Consider the following 15,854-nt stretch of genomic DNA (forward strand, 5'->3'; position numbering starts at 1 on the left):
TGTGTATATTAATATAACATTTCAAAGCAGCCTTCCCCATAAATCCTAATTTACCATTTATTCAACTCTATCCATTTCCTCCACTGCCCTAAATATATCACTTAAACATCCCTTTTCTTAAACTAATCAATCAGTAAACTAACATATTTCCACCCACTTTCCTACAAAATTACCATGCACAACAATTCTTAATATCTTTAATCCACTGCCCACTCTGCTAATATATATATATATATATGTATATATTCCATTATTTTAAAAAAAAAAAGACAATAACTTTAAATTTATAATCCATATAATATCTTCTTTGATGTCTTTCCACTGGATTGTTGAGTCCCTCATCCATAATTGGGTAACGTAGCATCCTGGTGCAACAGTTTGTTCAAAGTCTTCAGTCATCATCTGCCCCCATCAGTAATGAATATCCTCATATATATATAAAAGTAAAAACAACCACCCGAGTGACATTATGATTATATTCCATATAGTTGTAATTGTGGCTTTCATCAGGATTATTAATTCCCATCATTCTAATGGGTAACAACCAGATCTTCTGCATGCCCCAACGTAGCTCTCTTGCCTTGTAGCTCAGAATAGTTATAATATATTTATCAATACAAGAAAGAAATCCAAAATAGATAATTCAAATCCAACAGTTTAAGGCTCTTTTCACATCCCAAAATTACGGCATTGCAGAGGTCTGTCACTATCCTCAGGATGATATTAACCAATACTTCGCCTCCACTATCTTTTCACATATTCATTCATTTTTTTAAAATCACTGGCTTCACCATTGCTTAATTTAGAAATTTCTGTTTTTGTGAGACCTATTTCTTTTTTTCTTTTCTTTTTGTGGGTTTAATTTCCATCCTGTTTTCCTTTCTACAAGTTGTATATCAATGATCGGTTTTCATTCTGCTTTATAAGTTGATCTTGTTGGTTTTGTTTTTGTATCTCATATTTCTTTTTTGCCAATTGTATGTCAGCTGCAATCCAGGAGTTTATTCTGTAAACTCTGTCAATCCTACAAAACACTTCCTCAGGTTGAACCTTTAAAATCCCAACCAGAATTTCAGAAGATATTTTCCTTAAATCATCTCTGTTATTTTCCTGCAAACCTCTCAGTCTGATCGCATATTCTGTAAAATTGTAATGCACCATTAGAACCTCTCTTTCAATCCGTTGTTGTAAATTTTCTGCATTACAAGACTTTTGTTCAACCTCCATTTTAGGTTTTTCTTCTGAGCTATTGTCTTGAATGTTTGTCAAATCATTTTCAATTTTTTGTATTTTATTGTCCAAATTGTCCTCAATTTCTTCCACTTTAGACTCTAATAAGTTAGTATTTTCACCCAACTTAATCATAAATTCTGCAAAGCCATTAGCCATTTTTATAATCTTTCGATCCAGAATATCAAACTTTAATTGCACTAATTCTTTAATTTCCTGCTTAAATTTTTCAAAGTTCTGATTCACAATCTCATCCCTTCTTACAATCTCCTCCAAAAGAAATTCAGTTATATTAAAATCAGTTTTCTGAGACTGGAGCTTTAAAACTTGGTCACGTAATTTGTTAATGGGGGAATCCCCCCCCCCATTGCTTGTTTGTCCGGCTTTAATGCCATATTTCAACACAGACAAACTATTTTTTAAAAAAAAAAGAAAAGAGAGGCAGCAGAGAAGAAAAAGTTCTTTCCAACCAAGATCAATATCAGATCTCCAGGAAGAGAAAAAACACAAAAGTAGAGCTTTATTTTCAAGTGTAGCCAAAAGTATTTATTCAGCTACTTTGTATCTAAATAGGAAACGGAAGGACTCTCCCTTTCAGCCCCTTCTCAAGCCTCGGCAATCGCCCTTTTTAAAGATTCTTTTTTCCTTTTCCTTCTTCAATAATTGTTATAAAATAAGTGAGATACTTGCGATTCAGGGTTACAGGTCCAGCTCATATCCTTTCAAATGTAGCCAGGAGCATTTATTCTGCTATTTTGTGACTTAATAAGAAACGGAAGGACTTTCTCTTTTCAGCTTCCCTGTTCCAGTTTCGGCAATCGCCATTTTAAAAGGTCTTTTTTACTTTGTTGAATATCCTTTGCGAAATAAGTATTAATACTTGCAATTTAGGGTCACAGGTCCAGATCCAAATCTCATCATCTTTAGTTAATCTGTTAAATATCTTAAAAAGCTTGTCTTCGTAGCCTTGTTCTGCAAAAAGGCAGAAGTCTCCCAACGCCCGGAGCGGGCGGCGAGTGCTATAGGGAGCTTCCTCCGCCTGCCCCCAAGAGTAAAAAAAAAAACCCTGGGGGCTACGGAGAGCTCTACCTACACTCACCTGCTCTATCCCACATTTCCTCCTGGAAATGGGGTTTTTCGAGCCGCCTTTGCGCTGTACAGGCGGCTCTTTACAGGCGAAGGGGCTGGCGGTCCCGAGGGACCGTCTGGTGGCTACGAAGAGCAAACCGGAAGTCGAGTTTTCTAAATTCTTATTTGCCATTTTCTTCTGTTTCCATCTTATTACAAATTACTTGACAAAGGAAAGGAACGATCTGTCTTTCTTGAAGGATAATAACTGTAACTATATTTTTTAAAAAAACCTTTTAAGAATGAGATTTCAGAACTTAAGTGTACAGTTTAGCTGTGTCTTTTTCACAATAGTCAGAATTGCAGTATTCAGGATAGTTTTCAAGTTTAAGCAATGGTAACCATGTTGGACACACAGGAAGTTGTCCAGCAGTGGACTTCACATTTTGCTGCTACGGGTTCGCTGTGCGCACGCACTTTCCACGCATGCGCTTTGCTCACACATGCGTCTTCTGCACATGCTCCCAGCCTCAAAAACGTGGGACAGGTAATAGGAAATAGGACAGTATAGAGCCAGGGCAGGTAAGCTGGCCCACCCGTGATCTCTCCTACCGGTTCGCCCAAACTGGTACGAACCGGTTCAATACCACCTCTGAAGTTGTCCTACTCTTGTGCTTTACCTTTGTTTTGACCCAAAGCCTTTCCCACTGCTGACAGAAAACAAAGCCAGCAGAAAATTTGCTCTCTTCATGGCAATTCCAATTCCATTTCTGTTGCCTTTGTTCCCAGTCACTACCATCAATTTCTGTCTGTTAAATAAATTTTATGCACCTTGAGGTTCCCCTAGGATAGGACTGTCAAACTCGCGGCCTATGGGCGGGTGCATCACATGCTGGCCATGGCCGGTTTAGCAAAGGGGGAAAAAAATCCCGATACATCACATGACGCTGCCATGATGCCGCAAGTTTGACACCCCTACCCTAGGATATGGTGGGAAAAGGAAAAAATACTACTTTAACCACTAGAACTTAGGACAACTTAAGCTTGTCTTATTCATGGTCTACAGATGTAGGGAAGACAATACCATAGCAAGATGACCAAAAAAACCCAACCGATTGCCAGAGTATGTTTTTGTTGCCATTACCTGCAAGAGGGAGATGGCCTCAATAATATGAATGTTCTAAGCAATGTTTTAAGATCAGCCTGGACAAAATAGAAGACAAATTCTGAATGAAAAACACATGCAGGCAAAATTAGTGAAGAAAAAGTTGGATTAGGAGACTTTAATACCTTGTGAAATACTAAAACTTTGGGGTCTTATTATGGTGCTTTTCTAGTTAGAAGTTGCACCAAATGCATTACAGAGGAGAACATCTGAATCATTCTCATTTATATCTAAAGGCCTTTATTCTGAAACATAAATTGCTGAAAAGCAAACCATAATAAATGATAGCAATAGCAATAGCACTTAGACTCGTATCCCGCTTCACAGTGCTTTTACAGTCCTCTCTAAGCAGTTTACAGAGTCAGCATATTGCTCCCAACAATCTGGATCCTCATTTTACCTATCTCGGAAGGATGGAAGGCTGAGTCAACCTTGAGGCTGGTGAGATTCGATCTGCCAAATTACAGGCAGCCGGCAGTCAGGAGAAGCAGCCTGCAGTACTGCACTCTAACCACTGTGCCACCGCGGCTCAGTCACAGCCGAGTGGCTGTGGCTGCCCGCGTCCCGGTATAGCCAGCTGACGCCATCGCTGGTTATTGGGGGTGAATCATTGGCCCCCACGGAAAGGGCCCGCAACTTGGGCGTCCTCCTGGATGCACGGCTGTCCTTAGAAGGGCATCTGACGGCCGTGGCCAGGGGGGCTTTTTATCAGGTTCGCCTGATACGCCAGTTGCGCCCCTTTCTGGATCGGGACTCCCTACGCACAGTCACTCAAGCACTCGTCACTTCTCGTCTGGACTATTGTAACGCTCTCTGCATGGGGCTCCCCTTGGGGTACACCCGGAGGCTCCAACTGGTGCAGAATGCGGTCGCGCGGGGGATTATGGGAGCGACTGGGCGCTCCCATGTGACTCCTCTCCTGCGCGAGCTGCATTGGCTTCCGGTGGACTTCCGGGTGCGCTTCAAGGTGTTGGTGACCACCTTTAAAGCGCTCCATGGCTTAGGGCCGGGGTACTTACGGGACCGCCTTCTGCCACCAATTGCCTCCCACCGGCCAGTTCGCTCCCACAGAGAGGGCCTCCTCAGGGTGCCGTCGGCTAGACAATGCCGGCTGGCGACCCCCAGGAGGAGAGCCTTCTCTGTGGTGGCACCTACCCTTTGGAACAATCTACCCCCAGAGATACGAGTGATCTCCGACCTCCGGACCTTTCGTCGGGCCCTAAAAACTCATCTCTTTCAGTTAGCCGGTCTCTCTTGATTTTATGATTTTATGGTTGGTTTTAAATTTTGATATGGATTTTAAATTGATAAATTTTAAACTATGGGCCAAATTTAATTATTTTAAATCTATTTTTAATCGTATTTATGTATAAATGTTTTTATTTTGGCTGTTCACCGCCCTGAGTCCGAAAGGAGAAGGGCGGTATAGAAATTCGAATAATAAATAAATAATAAATAAATATGATTCAGTCACATTGCATTTGTTTCTTCAATGACAGCTAACAAAGATGCGTGTTTCTTGGTTCAACAAGCAAGGTGACATGGACAGACTGTTCTTTCCTTAGTTTCTTCCATCTGAAGAAAAAGAAATCTTTTTCACCTAGGTTTCTCTAAGTGTATCGATATTTTGACTACTTACAATCATGTCCACATATGGTGTCTTTCTTGTGATGTCCCAAGATGCTCGCCCCAACGATTTCCACATATGAAGTTCACACTGATAAATTTTATATATATCATTTTTAAGAGATGCTAACCCCACACTCACCCAGCAGGTGGCCAAATTTCTTCATCAAATTATACAAGGGTGCAAAACTTTTAATTAAATGTGTCATTTTATTATACTATTGTTTTTTCCTTTTCCCAATAACAAATTGCTGTATCAAACTCTCTGTCTTTTTTACTGTAAAGGTTGGTCTAAGACCATAAGAAAAAATCGTAGAAACATAAGGCTGGAAGGGACCTTGGAGGTCATCTAGTCCCACCTCCTGCCCCCATGACAGGAGAGTTTGTTCCATCCTGGATAAATGGGTTTTTTTTCATGTTTTATTTATTTTATTTATATAACATTCAATTTCCATCAAATAGCGTGTGATCTGGGTACAGTTATTTTTGAACAATTGTAATCCACATATTTGTTGTAGTATCCATTCCAATAATATTAATAATATAATTATATAATCATATAACAATAATACTTAACATTGTGTTCTTTAACAACTCTCCACTTTAACATTTCCTCTTTTTATATCTCCTCCTTTCTAACTTCTGTTTCTATTGTCTAGCCATTGGTAAAATACATCCCATATCAAAAAATATTCAGTTTCTTCTTTATCCTTAATAGTGAGCGTTGATCTATCCAATTCTGTGCATTTTAATTTTTTCTTAATTACATTCCCCTCTTCAATGAAAACCTTCAGCGATGCAGCACCCACAAGTCCAGGGCAAACTGTTCTATTGATTAATTGTTCTCACTGTCAGGAAATTTCTTCTTAGTTCCATGTTGGATGTTGGATCTCATTTGATTTGATTATTTCAATCAACATTCTCTCAAATCTAGACTGTTCCTATGTGAGAAGGCACTTATACAAAAGTAAGCCAGCAGTCCGGAATTCCCACTTTTCTCCTGGAAATCCTTATTCCACTCATTGTCCTATTCCACTCTTCAACAAGAAATTGTGAGAACTGCAGGTTGCTGCAAAGGGGGAGGTAGAAATAAACTCTTTCTTTATAATCAGAACTCCGTTCACTGACATTGTTCATCTTCAACCTTCAAATCCCATTTTAATGGCAAAGGAATGATGAAAAGTATAGTTTAAACATATGTAAAGGATACCAGAAAGGTGGTTAGAAGGCAAACCATACTATTCTCTCTCTGTATTTTCGTATTTTCATGAGGTTGGAGTTAAAATCTGGAAGCTTCTGCACGGTTTAGCATTAGTCTCTCCAAGTTTATCACCGTATTTTTATTCTATGATGCACTCATTCTGTTTCCCTGATAGATATACCCATGAGATGAGTTTTGAAATTCAACAATATCCCTGATGGGAAAAATAAAATCTTGTAAAACAACCAGGAATGATTTTGGAGCTTCCATAGCTATTCTGGACATGGGGGGCAGACAGTGGTGGGATCCTGCTGGTTTAACAACCGGTTCCGTGATCATGCGTTCCGCACACGCACATGCCTGACGCACACTGCACGCACGTGCCCAGATTTACAAAAACGTACCTTCCACATTACTGCTGGGGAGTAAAACAGCTGAGGTGCGGCAATCCGCTCTGCCACAAGAATCAGCTGAGAAGATATAGGTCAGTAAAGCGCAGGGGCGGGCGGGAGGGCCCACCTGATCATCGGAGCAAACCGATTTGCTCTCAGCTGATCGTCGGAGCTACCAGTTCACCTGAACCGGTCCGAACTGGTAGAATCCCACTCCTGGGCAGAGGAGAGATAGTGGTAACACCATGGTTGTTTCCGTCAATTTTTCTTTCAGTGAATGCTCTTAAATTACCACCATTAATAAAAGAGCTTATCCATTTCTGGGTCTGAAGACTGGTGTCATGCCTATCTAGAAGGAAACTAAATTTCCCCATGGCTTAAGAATGTTTTGTGACATTTTTCTTTTATGTGAGGTTTTTTATGTCATTTATAGGCACAATTCAGTTTCCAATCTGCCCGGTTTATTGTCTCTGCTGATTAGTTTCCTCTCTGCTTGTAGCCTCCAGAGCCAAACTCAGCATGCTCAACACCATGTCTAAAATTAGAGGCCAAGAAAAAGGACCCGGTTATCCTCAGGCTGAAGCCCTGCTTGCAGATGCCATGCTAAAATTTGGGAAAGAACTCGGAGAAGAGTGCAATTTTGGTAATGTTATCTTTATTGTGTTTCATCTTATAAAAGTAATAAAACTTGGACTGGATTATATCAGTCAGGTCTCAGGTACAAGAAGGCTAACTGGAATATTCATTTCCCTGCTTTGGTATGCCAGAAGTTTCTCTTGTTTGCCATCCAGCACGTCGGGATTAAAGCACGCTTCTAAAAATAAATTGAATTGGGAGTACCCAATTCAAAGGGGAATGATTCTATTTGCTTGTCATTTAGATTCCAAGGTTGGCCGTGTCCAGTAGCTTTTGGGGAATTTAGTTATATTTTTTTTAAATTAAGTCTTCACAAGAGGCATGTGCAGAATTTATCAACTGAGAATGGAATGTTCTGGAAAACTCGGGAATATTCTAATGTGCTTTCAGACCATGCTAAATCTCCTCCTGTCTTAGGGACAGTTCATCAGTTTTAGAAGTAAATTTTCTGAACTAGAAGATGCTCAAGGTGTTTCAAACATGGCATTCTAGGTGAAACAGGCCAATCCCAGAACATTCAGTTCACTGATCAGCCAAATTTTAGCACATCTCTAATTCACTACTGAGGTCTTGGATAATAGTTTGGAGCAAATGTAAGCTCTAAATATGAGGCAAGTAATATTTTATTGGGGGGGGGGTTCATTATTCTATTTATTAAGCTATATCCAGTAGTCTGATGATATCACTGAGGACCGGGATGAATTTTCCAGGCAGATTTCTTTTTTTGGGTGTGGGGGAGATGTGGGTTGTAGGTATTTAAGAAGCAAAAGGGAATAAAAATATTCTTGGATCAATTTAAATTAAAATAAAAGCATTTCTGGGTTGTTGTTTTTTCTTTTTAGGCCCAGCTTTAGGTGATGTTGGAGAAGCAATGAGGGAGTTATCTGAGGTGAAGGATGCTTTGGATATTAATGTGAAGCAGAATTTCATTGATCCATTGCAAAATCTCCATGACAAAGATCTGAGGGAAATACAGGTATTGTCACAAATAGGGTTTTGTTATGGAATTAGCTGGACTTTACAACATTGTGATAGCAGAGATGTATGCTTTCTGAATTGGCAGGCCCCAAAACCCAGAGCCTCAGTCTTGCCAGGGTTTAGTTGAAACCTGTTGTTCTCCATCCAGGCCCTCATAGCCTCCAGGCACTGGGAAAAAGCATCAACAGCATTTCTTAATTTGCCAGCAACAGAAAAGTATAATTGGATATCATCAGCATAGTGATGACATCTCATGCCATAGTGACAGATGAGCTCACCCAGCAGCTTCATGTAGATGTTAAGGAGAAGTAGAAAAATCAACTCCCTGCCTATAATGATTTCTTAATTGATCATGTCTACTCCATTAAAAAAATGAAATCACAATGCATGCCTAGCAATAAAGCTGAAACTTGGGAACTTGGGAAATGGAAACTGTCATTATTATATCTTTATTATAGTGTTTATTTTTTTAAAAAAACTTTATTTAAAAGAAAACTTTAAAAAGTAGAGGCTTGTACTTTCCATTAAAAAAAAAATCTTAAAATAAAAATATTAGCATGGGATACCTCTGAGTGAATATGTCAGTCAACATATATTAATAATATATATATTAGTACTATTAATAACGGTGGTATAGTGGTTAGAGTGCAGTACTGCAGACTACTTCTGCTGAAAGCAGGCCGACTACAATTTGGCAATTCAAATCTCATTGGCTCAAGATTGACTCAGCCTTCCATCCTTCCGAAGTCGATAAACCGAGGACCCAGATTGTTGGGGGCAATGTGCTGACTCTGTAAACCGCTTAGAGAGAGCTGTAAAGCACTGTGAAGCGGTATATAAGTCTAAGTGCTATTGCTGTTAAGTTGTTGGTGAAATCATGAACTCTTTTGTTCATGTTTTTCACTATTTCAGTAATACAAGTAGTATATAACAAGTAGTAGCTTGTTATTCATTTGAACAGCACTTTAACTTAATATATTTTCCTTTGTCTGGAGAGAGTTCATCCTGTCTTATGAGCTAGGCTTAATTTAAGTCACTTAACAAATTTGTATGTGTCTTACCTTAAAGTAAAGTATTATCTTCTACATTTTTCTCAATTATAAACACTTGGCAATTTTCACTTGTTCACAACTTCTCTTTGAAAAGATAAGTTCGTTCTTGCTTAGAAATAAATAGCACCATTCTTAATTATCATTATTATCAAGCTTAGTTAAACTTGGTTTCATAAAAGCATCAACCTGGGGTAGTAGTTAAAGGCACTGGAAAAGTATGAATTCTAGTCCTTGTCAAACCTGACTTGACTCCATAGTTGCCTGTACCTGCTTTCGCTCGCAGCGTTGCCAAACAGTGACAGGATAGGTGGGTGAATTCCTAAGGGTGGAGGGACACTATAGAATGCAAGAGAACCATCTGTTGCCGGAGACACATTATCTAACAAGGTCAAGTGATGAAGAACGTTTTGACCAAATTTTCCCAAAGCAAAAGAACTGAACTCAGTTGGTGAACTATGAACTGTGGATGGGCCAGAGGGGAATGTTGTGGTCCGCCAGTAGCCTGCTGAGCTGGCAGCGGAATCAGACAGCGATGAGGCTGAGGAAGAACATGGGCCAGTCCTGGAGGTTGGGAAAGGTCCAGATGAGGGCTCTGCATCGGAGGCAGAGATGGGGCCAGGGCCATCGGGGAGTGATGCACGGACTTCGGAGCCTCCAGAGGCTGAGAGTAGAGAGACAGAGGAACAGGAAGAGCCTGTTCCTAGTGCACATATGAGAAGAGCTGCCAGAAGGCAGGAGCAGCTAAAGCAGAGAGGACAACTCGGGAGTAGGGCCAAGAGATGATTGGCCCCTCCCATAAGGCTTAAAACACCAGCAACGGCTCTTGGCCTCTTTGCCGGAAAATAACCGTTGAGAGATTTGCTTCGTGTTTGGCTTCCTTGTCAGCGTCTTCTGTTCCTGAACTGTTGCCAAGAAAAGTTTTTGGCAGCTCTTCTCATACGTGCACTAGGAACAGGCTCCTCCTGTTCCTCTGCCTCTCTACTGTCAGCCTCTGGAGACTCCAAAGTCCGCGCATCACTCCCCGATGGCCCTGACCCCATCTCTGTCTCCGATGCAGAGCCTTCATCCAGACCTTCCCCAGTCTCCAGGACTGGCCCATATTCTTCCTCAGCCTCATCGCTGTCCGATTCCGCTGCCAGCTCCGCAGGCTGCTGGCGGACCACAACAGGGAAAAGGGGAGTTACCTATGTGGGTTTTCGTGGGCAAAACCCCAGAACTGACTTTGCCTCTGCCGTACCTAGATGGATTTTTCAATAAATCTCCGTGGAGGCCCCCTCTCTCTGGAACATCATCGCCCCAGAGATTAAAATGGCCCCCACTCTAGCACTTTTACAGAAGGTGCGAAGATCTGTTTCTGCCAGCGGGCCTGGGGAACCCAGAGCAGGATGAAGCCCATTAAATGGCTCATGTGAGGTGCTGTTGCCGGAGGTGGGGGGGTGCTTTTATGAATTTATTATATGACTATTCTTTTATTAATTTTATTATTTTTATATGAGGTTTATATTCTGTAAGCTTCCTTGAGTTGCCATGTGTGAATAGGTGGCAATATGAATGAATGAATGAGAGAGAGAGAGAGAGAGAGGGAGAGAAAAAGAAAGAAAGAAAGAAAGAAAGAAAGAAAGAAAGAAAGAAAGAAAGAAAGAAAGAAAAAGAAAGTTACACTCTTAGTTAATCTAAAGAGCGGGGACTTCCTTTTGTTGAATATACCAAATGGGATGGTTGACATTCCTGCCTTAGGCACAAAGACAGGTGGGTACACTTGGTATGGTCACTTTTTCTCAGGCCTAGGAGGAAGACAACAGTCAACTACTTCAGAGAAGTCATGGTTGATTTAAAGGGGTTAAAAAAAGAGGATTGTTAAAGCTGTTGTTCTTTCTCCACCCTTTTTCAGCACCATCTTAAAAAAATGGAGGGCAGACGCCTAGACTTTGATTACAAGAAGAAAAGACAAGGCAAGGTCCCAGATGATGAGGTCCGCCAAGCTCTGGACAAGTTTGATGAGTCCAAAGAGATTGCTGAATCCAGCATGTTTAATCTGCTGGAGATGGATGTGAGCAAATCTCCCCCTATCCTTTTTTATTTTTTGTATTTTGGACAGGTTTTTTTTTTTTAATTAATAGAAATTCAAAACTTGGTTAAAGAACTGATTTTTCTGGTCTTGTTTCCCTAGACTCTGTTTCATAACTGTGTAGATCTGGCTTTCAAAGCTTTGCTGGCTGGGGAATTCTGGGAGTTGAAGTCCACACGTCTTAAAGCTGCCAGGGTTGAGAAACACTGTATTATTACATAATGAAATGAAATGTGGTTTCCCTAATAGAAAACCGTTTTGCGTTTTGGAATTCCAAGGGCAAGATTTTGCAAACATGTTTTTAGGTGAAATTGGCACTGTCAGTAAATTATTCCACTTGCTATCAGTTTTCATGTGAATGGCATTTTGGAGGAAGACTTAGTAATAATCTTAGACACTGTTTGGACTGAAGCATAACCCCATGGATCACAACATAAATTTTAACTCCCCTATGAATTATTTGAATAGTCTTGAATATTCCACAATGACTTGGTTTCAGGTCTAAAAATACCTGCGGTGAAAATAATGGTGACGTGCCTCAAAAATTCCTCAAGACGGATAAAATGTCATATTGTTCTACCCCTTTCAGCTTTGCGTGTGCAAATAAGTCAAGCTTTAAATAAATTGAATTATATATAATATCTGAACATGCTGGAACAAAATTCAATTAATTGTATAGCAGGATCACAGTATTTCTTGTTCTCCATTGAAACTGGATATATAGAATTCAATCAAGCTAACAAATTCCAGTCTGGTCAGGCTAAATCCACGCCAATGTGAAGTTTCACGTGTTTTCTGGAAAAAGAATGACAACTATTCCCATGAGACGCTTCCAATTTTGTCTCCGCTGAAACCCAGAACAATGAAAACTTTCTGGGCATTGATTCAGCCAGACCATAATTCTATACTTTACTAGTGTGGAAAAAGAAATCCTTTTTACAGGTAGTCCTCAACTTACAACTACAGTTGAGACCAGAATTTCCATTGTTAAGCAAGCTGGTTGTTAAGTGAGTTGTGCCCATTTTTTTTGCCATGGTTGTTAAGTGAATCACTGCAGTTGTTAAACAAATCTGGTTTCCCTCCTTGACTTTGCATGTTGGAAGCTGGCTGGGAAGGTCATAGATCACATGATCACATGACCTTGGGAGGCTGTAACTATTGTAAGTACCGTATTTTTCGGAGTATAAGACACACTTTTCCACCCCCTACAAGAGGGTGAAAATTTGGGTGCGTCTTATACACCAAATGTAGCCCCACCCACCCGCCGACCCCCACCCTTCGGCCTCCCCGCAAAAGGTCCATTTGAGAGGCTGCCTTTGCAAAGAGAAGCTCCTTTGCAAATGGAGCTTTGGGAGGCTGCAAACGCATCCTCTCAAACGGAGAGCATCCTCTCAAGCAGCCTTCAAAAGCTCCATTTGCAAAGGAGCTTCTCTTTGCAAAGGCAGCCTCTCAAACGGAGCTTTCGGAGGGTGATAAAGCAAGGCACAGAGACCAAAATGGCAACCCGGAACAGCCGCTGCCTTGTCGGACCAGTTCTGCACTTCCCCTGCTCTACTCACTGGAGTGCCCTGCGACGATCAGCTGCATTTTTGAAGCTGCGTATCTGCCCCAACGAGGCGTGTGCGCAAGCAGCGAACCTGTTGCTAAAGTTCACCTCTGGGAACAGATGATTGGGGGTATTCTGGGAGGCCGATCCACCCGCCAATCAGCTGCTCATGCTGAATCAGGCTAATGTGCTGAAATTGACCAGGCTGTTTGCTGCAAGGATGCTAGCCAGATGAATACCAATGGATGCTGGTAGGCAGAGGCAGAATTTTTTTTTCTTATTTCCCCCTCCCCCCAAAAAAATAATAAGATGCGTTTTATGCTCCGGAGTGTCTTATACTCTGAAAAATACGGTACTTGCTGGTTGCCAAGCACCAGAATTTTGATCACATGACCATGGGGATGCTGCTACATTCACAAGTGTGAGGACTGGTTGTAAGTAATTTTTTCGCTAAGTGAATGGCTGTTAAATTGAGGACTGCCTGTACTCTGAAATGAAAACATGTTTTTTCCCCCCTCAAGGCTTTGCTTGTAAATGAGCAGGTTTTCACCACCATTGTGTCAAGTACAGGTGGTCCTCAATTTACAACAGTTCATTTAGTGACTGTCCAAAGTTACAACATCAGTGAAAAAAGTGATTTATGGCCATTTTTCACAGTTAAGATCTTTGCAGCATCCCCATGATTATGTGATCAAAATTCAGATCACATAAGCTTGGCAACTGTGTCATACTTACGACTCACTGCCTCTGACAAGCAGAGGCAATGAGGAAGCCAGATTCACTTAACAACCAGGTTACTAACTTATCAACTGCAGTGATTCACTTAACAGCTGTGGCAAAAAAAGGTTGTAAAATGAGGCAAAACTCACTTAACAAATGTCTCACTTAACAACATAAATTTTGGGCTCAATTATGGTCATAAATTGAGGATTACCTGTACCATACCTTTAGCAAGGATATATTATCCTGAAGAAGTAGTATTGCTTTAATGATAATAGTATTATAACATTCTGAGATGCAACCTCAGTCAAGGACTTGTTCAGGAGTAATCTAAAGCAGAGTTGTCCAATTTTGCCAACTTTTAAGACCTATGGATTTATATTTCCTGAATTCATGCTGGTTGGAGAATTCCTCAAGTCTTAAAGTTGCCAAGGTTGGACATCCCAGATCTAAAGACTTCTTCAGCTGGTTTGGAGAACTATTCTGGGCGAGGACTCCAACATGCCAAGTATATAATGCCTCTGAATTGGTAAGCTAAATTGAATAGGTCACCCATTAAGAAAGTTTTCTTTGTTAATGTTGGTGACTTTGATTAAATGTATGAATTGTTTTTATTTGCATGTGAACAGCAATAGGTGTGAGTCTTGCATAGTCAGGCTTCTTTTTTAAAAAAGATAATAACCATACTTGCCACAGTGTATGCATGCATATCAAGATTCTTTTATAAATAAGGCATAATTAATCTGCATTAAGTGTTTTGCTTATGAACATAAGTGGCTTGTTGGTTAAAGCGAAGTTCACCCTATATCATACCTTTTAGGTAGCCCTCCAGAAAATGCCCAGCAAGAAGTGATCTGAACGTTAGCTATCCTAGTGAAAAGGGTTTTTCTCCAGTTCTAATATTCAGTTCTTTCCCTTATTCATTGTTTTTCAGAGAACTGATTCACTACAGAACAGAGTTGTAATAAGGTTGCTCTCCCTCCCTCTCCTCCTCCCTCCCTCTTTCTCTCCTTCTCTCCCTCCCTCCCTCTTTCTCTTTCTCTCTCTCCCTCCCTCCCTCTCTCCCTCCCTTTCCTTCCTTCCCTCCCTCTCTCTTTCTCTCTCTCTACCTCCCTCTCCTTCCTTCCTCCCTCCCTTTTCTCTCTCTACCCCCTTTCCTTCCTTCCCTCCCTCCCTCTTTCTCTCTCTCCCCCTCCCTCTCCTTCGTTCCTTCCTTCGCTCTCTCTCTCCCTCTCCCTCTTCTTCCTTCCTTCCTTCCCTCCCTTTCTCTCTCTTCCCTTCCCTCTCCTTCCTTCCTTTCCTCCCTCTTTCTCTCTCTTCCCTTCCCTCTCCTTCCTTCCTTCCTTCCCTCTCTTTCTCTCTCTTTCACCCTCCCTCTCCTTCTTTCCTTCCTTCCCTCCCTCTTTCTCTCTCTTCCCCTCCCTCTCCTTCCTTCCTTCCCTCTCTTTCTCTCTCTCCCTCTCCTTCCTTCCTTCCCTCTTTTTCTCTCTCCCCCTCCCTCTCCTTCCTTCCTTCCTTCCTTCCTTCCTTCCTTCCTTCCCTCTCTTTCTCTCTGTTTCGCCCTCCCTCTCCTTCCTTCCTTCCTTCCTTCCTTCCTTCCCTCTCTCTCTCTCTCTCTCTCTCTCTCTCTCCCTTTTTCCCCCTTCCTCTCCTTCCTTCCTTCCCTCCCTCTTTCTCTCTCTCCCCCTCCCTCTCCTTCCTTCCTTCCTTCCCTCTCTCTTTCTCTCTTTCTCTCTCTCTCTGAGTTGAGGGTCCTCCATGGCTGGAGTTTTTTTCCGAAATAGACTGGATAGCCATTTGACTAGGGTAGTATAAGGTCTCTTGCCTTAAACAGAGGGTTGGACTAGAAGACCTCCGAAGTCCCTTCCAGCCCTGTGATTTTATGTTCTGTGTTCTTTGCAGGTTGAACAAGTGAGCCAGCTTTGTGCATTAGTACAAGCCCAGCTGGAATACCACAGGCAAGCCTCAGAGATTCTCCAACAAGTTAGTCTCAAGCTGGAAGAAAGGTAGCAAAAATTGAACAGAAGTATTTGGGCACATGTTTCAGCTCCAGGCTGAAAACCTGAGATGAAATTACACTGAATTTGTTGGCTGTGTTGCCTTTTCAATGGGAGAGCAACTTTCCATGGGTTATAGAGCAAAATATATAGAAACATTTAATTCCATTTTAGG

General features: G+C 41.3%; 1 protein-coding gene across 2 annotated transcripts in view; it reads left to right on the forward strand.

Moving 5' to 3' along the window:
- Nucleotides 1–15,854, forward strand: part of SH3GL2 (SH3 domain containing GRB2 like 2, endophilin A1) — a 92,751-nt gene that overhangs the window by 65,971 nt on the left and 10,926 nt on the right. For both annotated transcript variants that reach the window (XM_087886304.1, XM_060690451.2), the window contains exons 4-7: nt 7,182–7,325; nt 8,161–8,294; nt 11,240–11,398; nt 15,585–15,688. In XM_087886304.1, coding sequence (XP_087742430.1) covers nt 7,182–7,325; nt 8,161–8,294; nt 11,240–11,398; nt 15,585–15,688 — 541 coding nt within the window. The remainder of the gene's footprint in view (nt 1–7,181; nt 7,326–8,160; nt 8,295–11,239; nt 11,399–15,584; nt 15,689–15,854) is intronic.

Source organism: Pantherophis guttatus, chromosome 2 (assembly GCF_059756535.1).
Source record: "Pantherophis guttatus breed Tessera chromosome 2, ASM5975653v1, whole genome shotgun sequence".
Taxonomy (NCBI): domain Eukaryota; kingdom Metazoa; phylum Chordata; class Lepidosauria; order Squamata; family Colubridae; genus Pantherophis; species Pantherophis guttatus.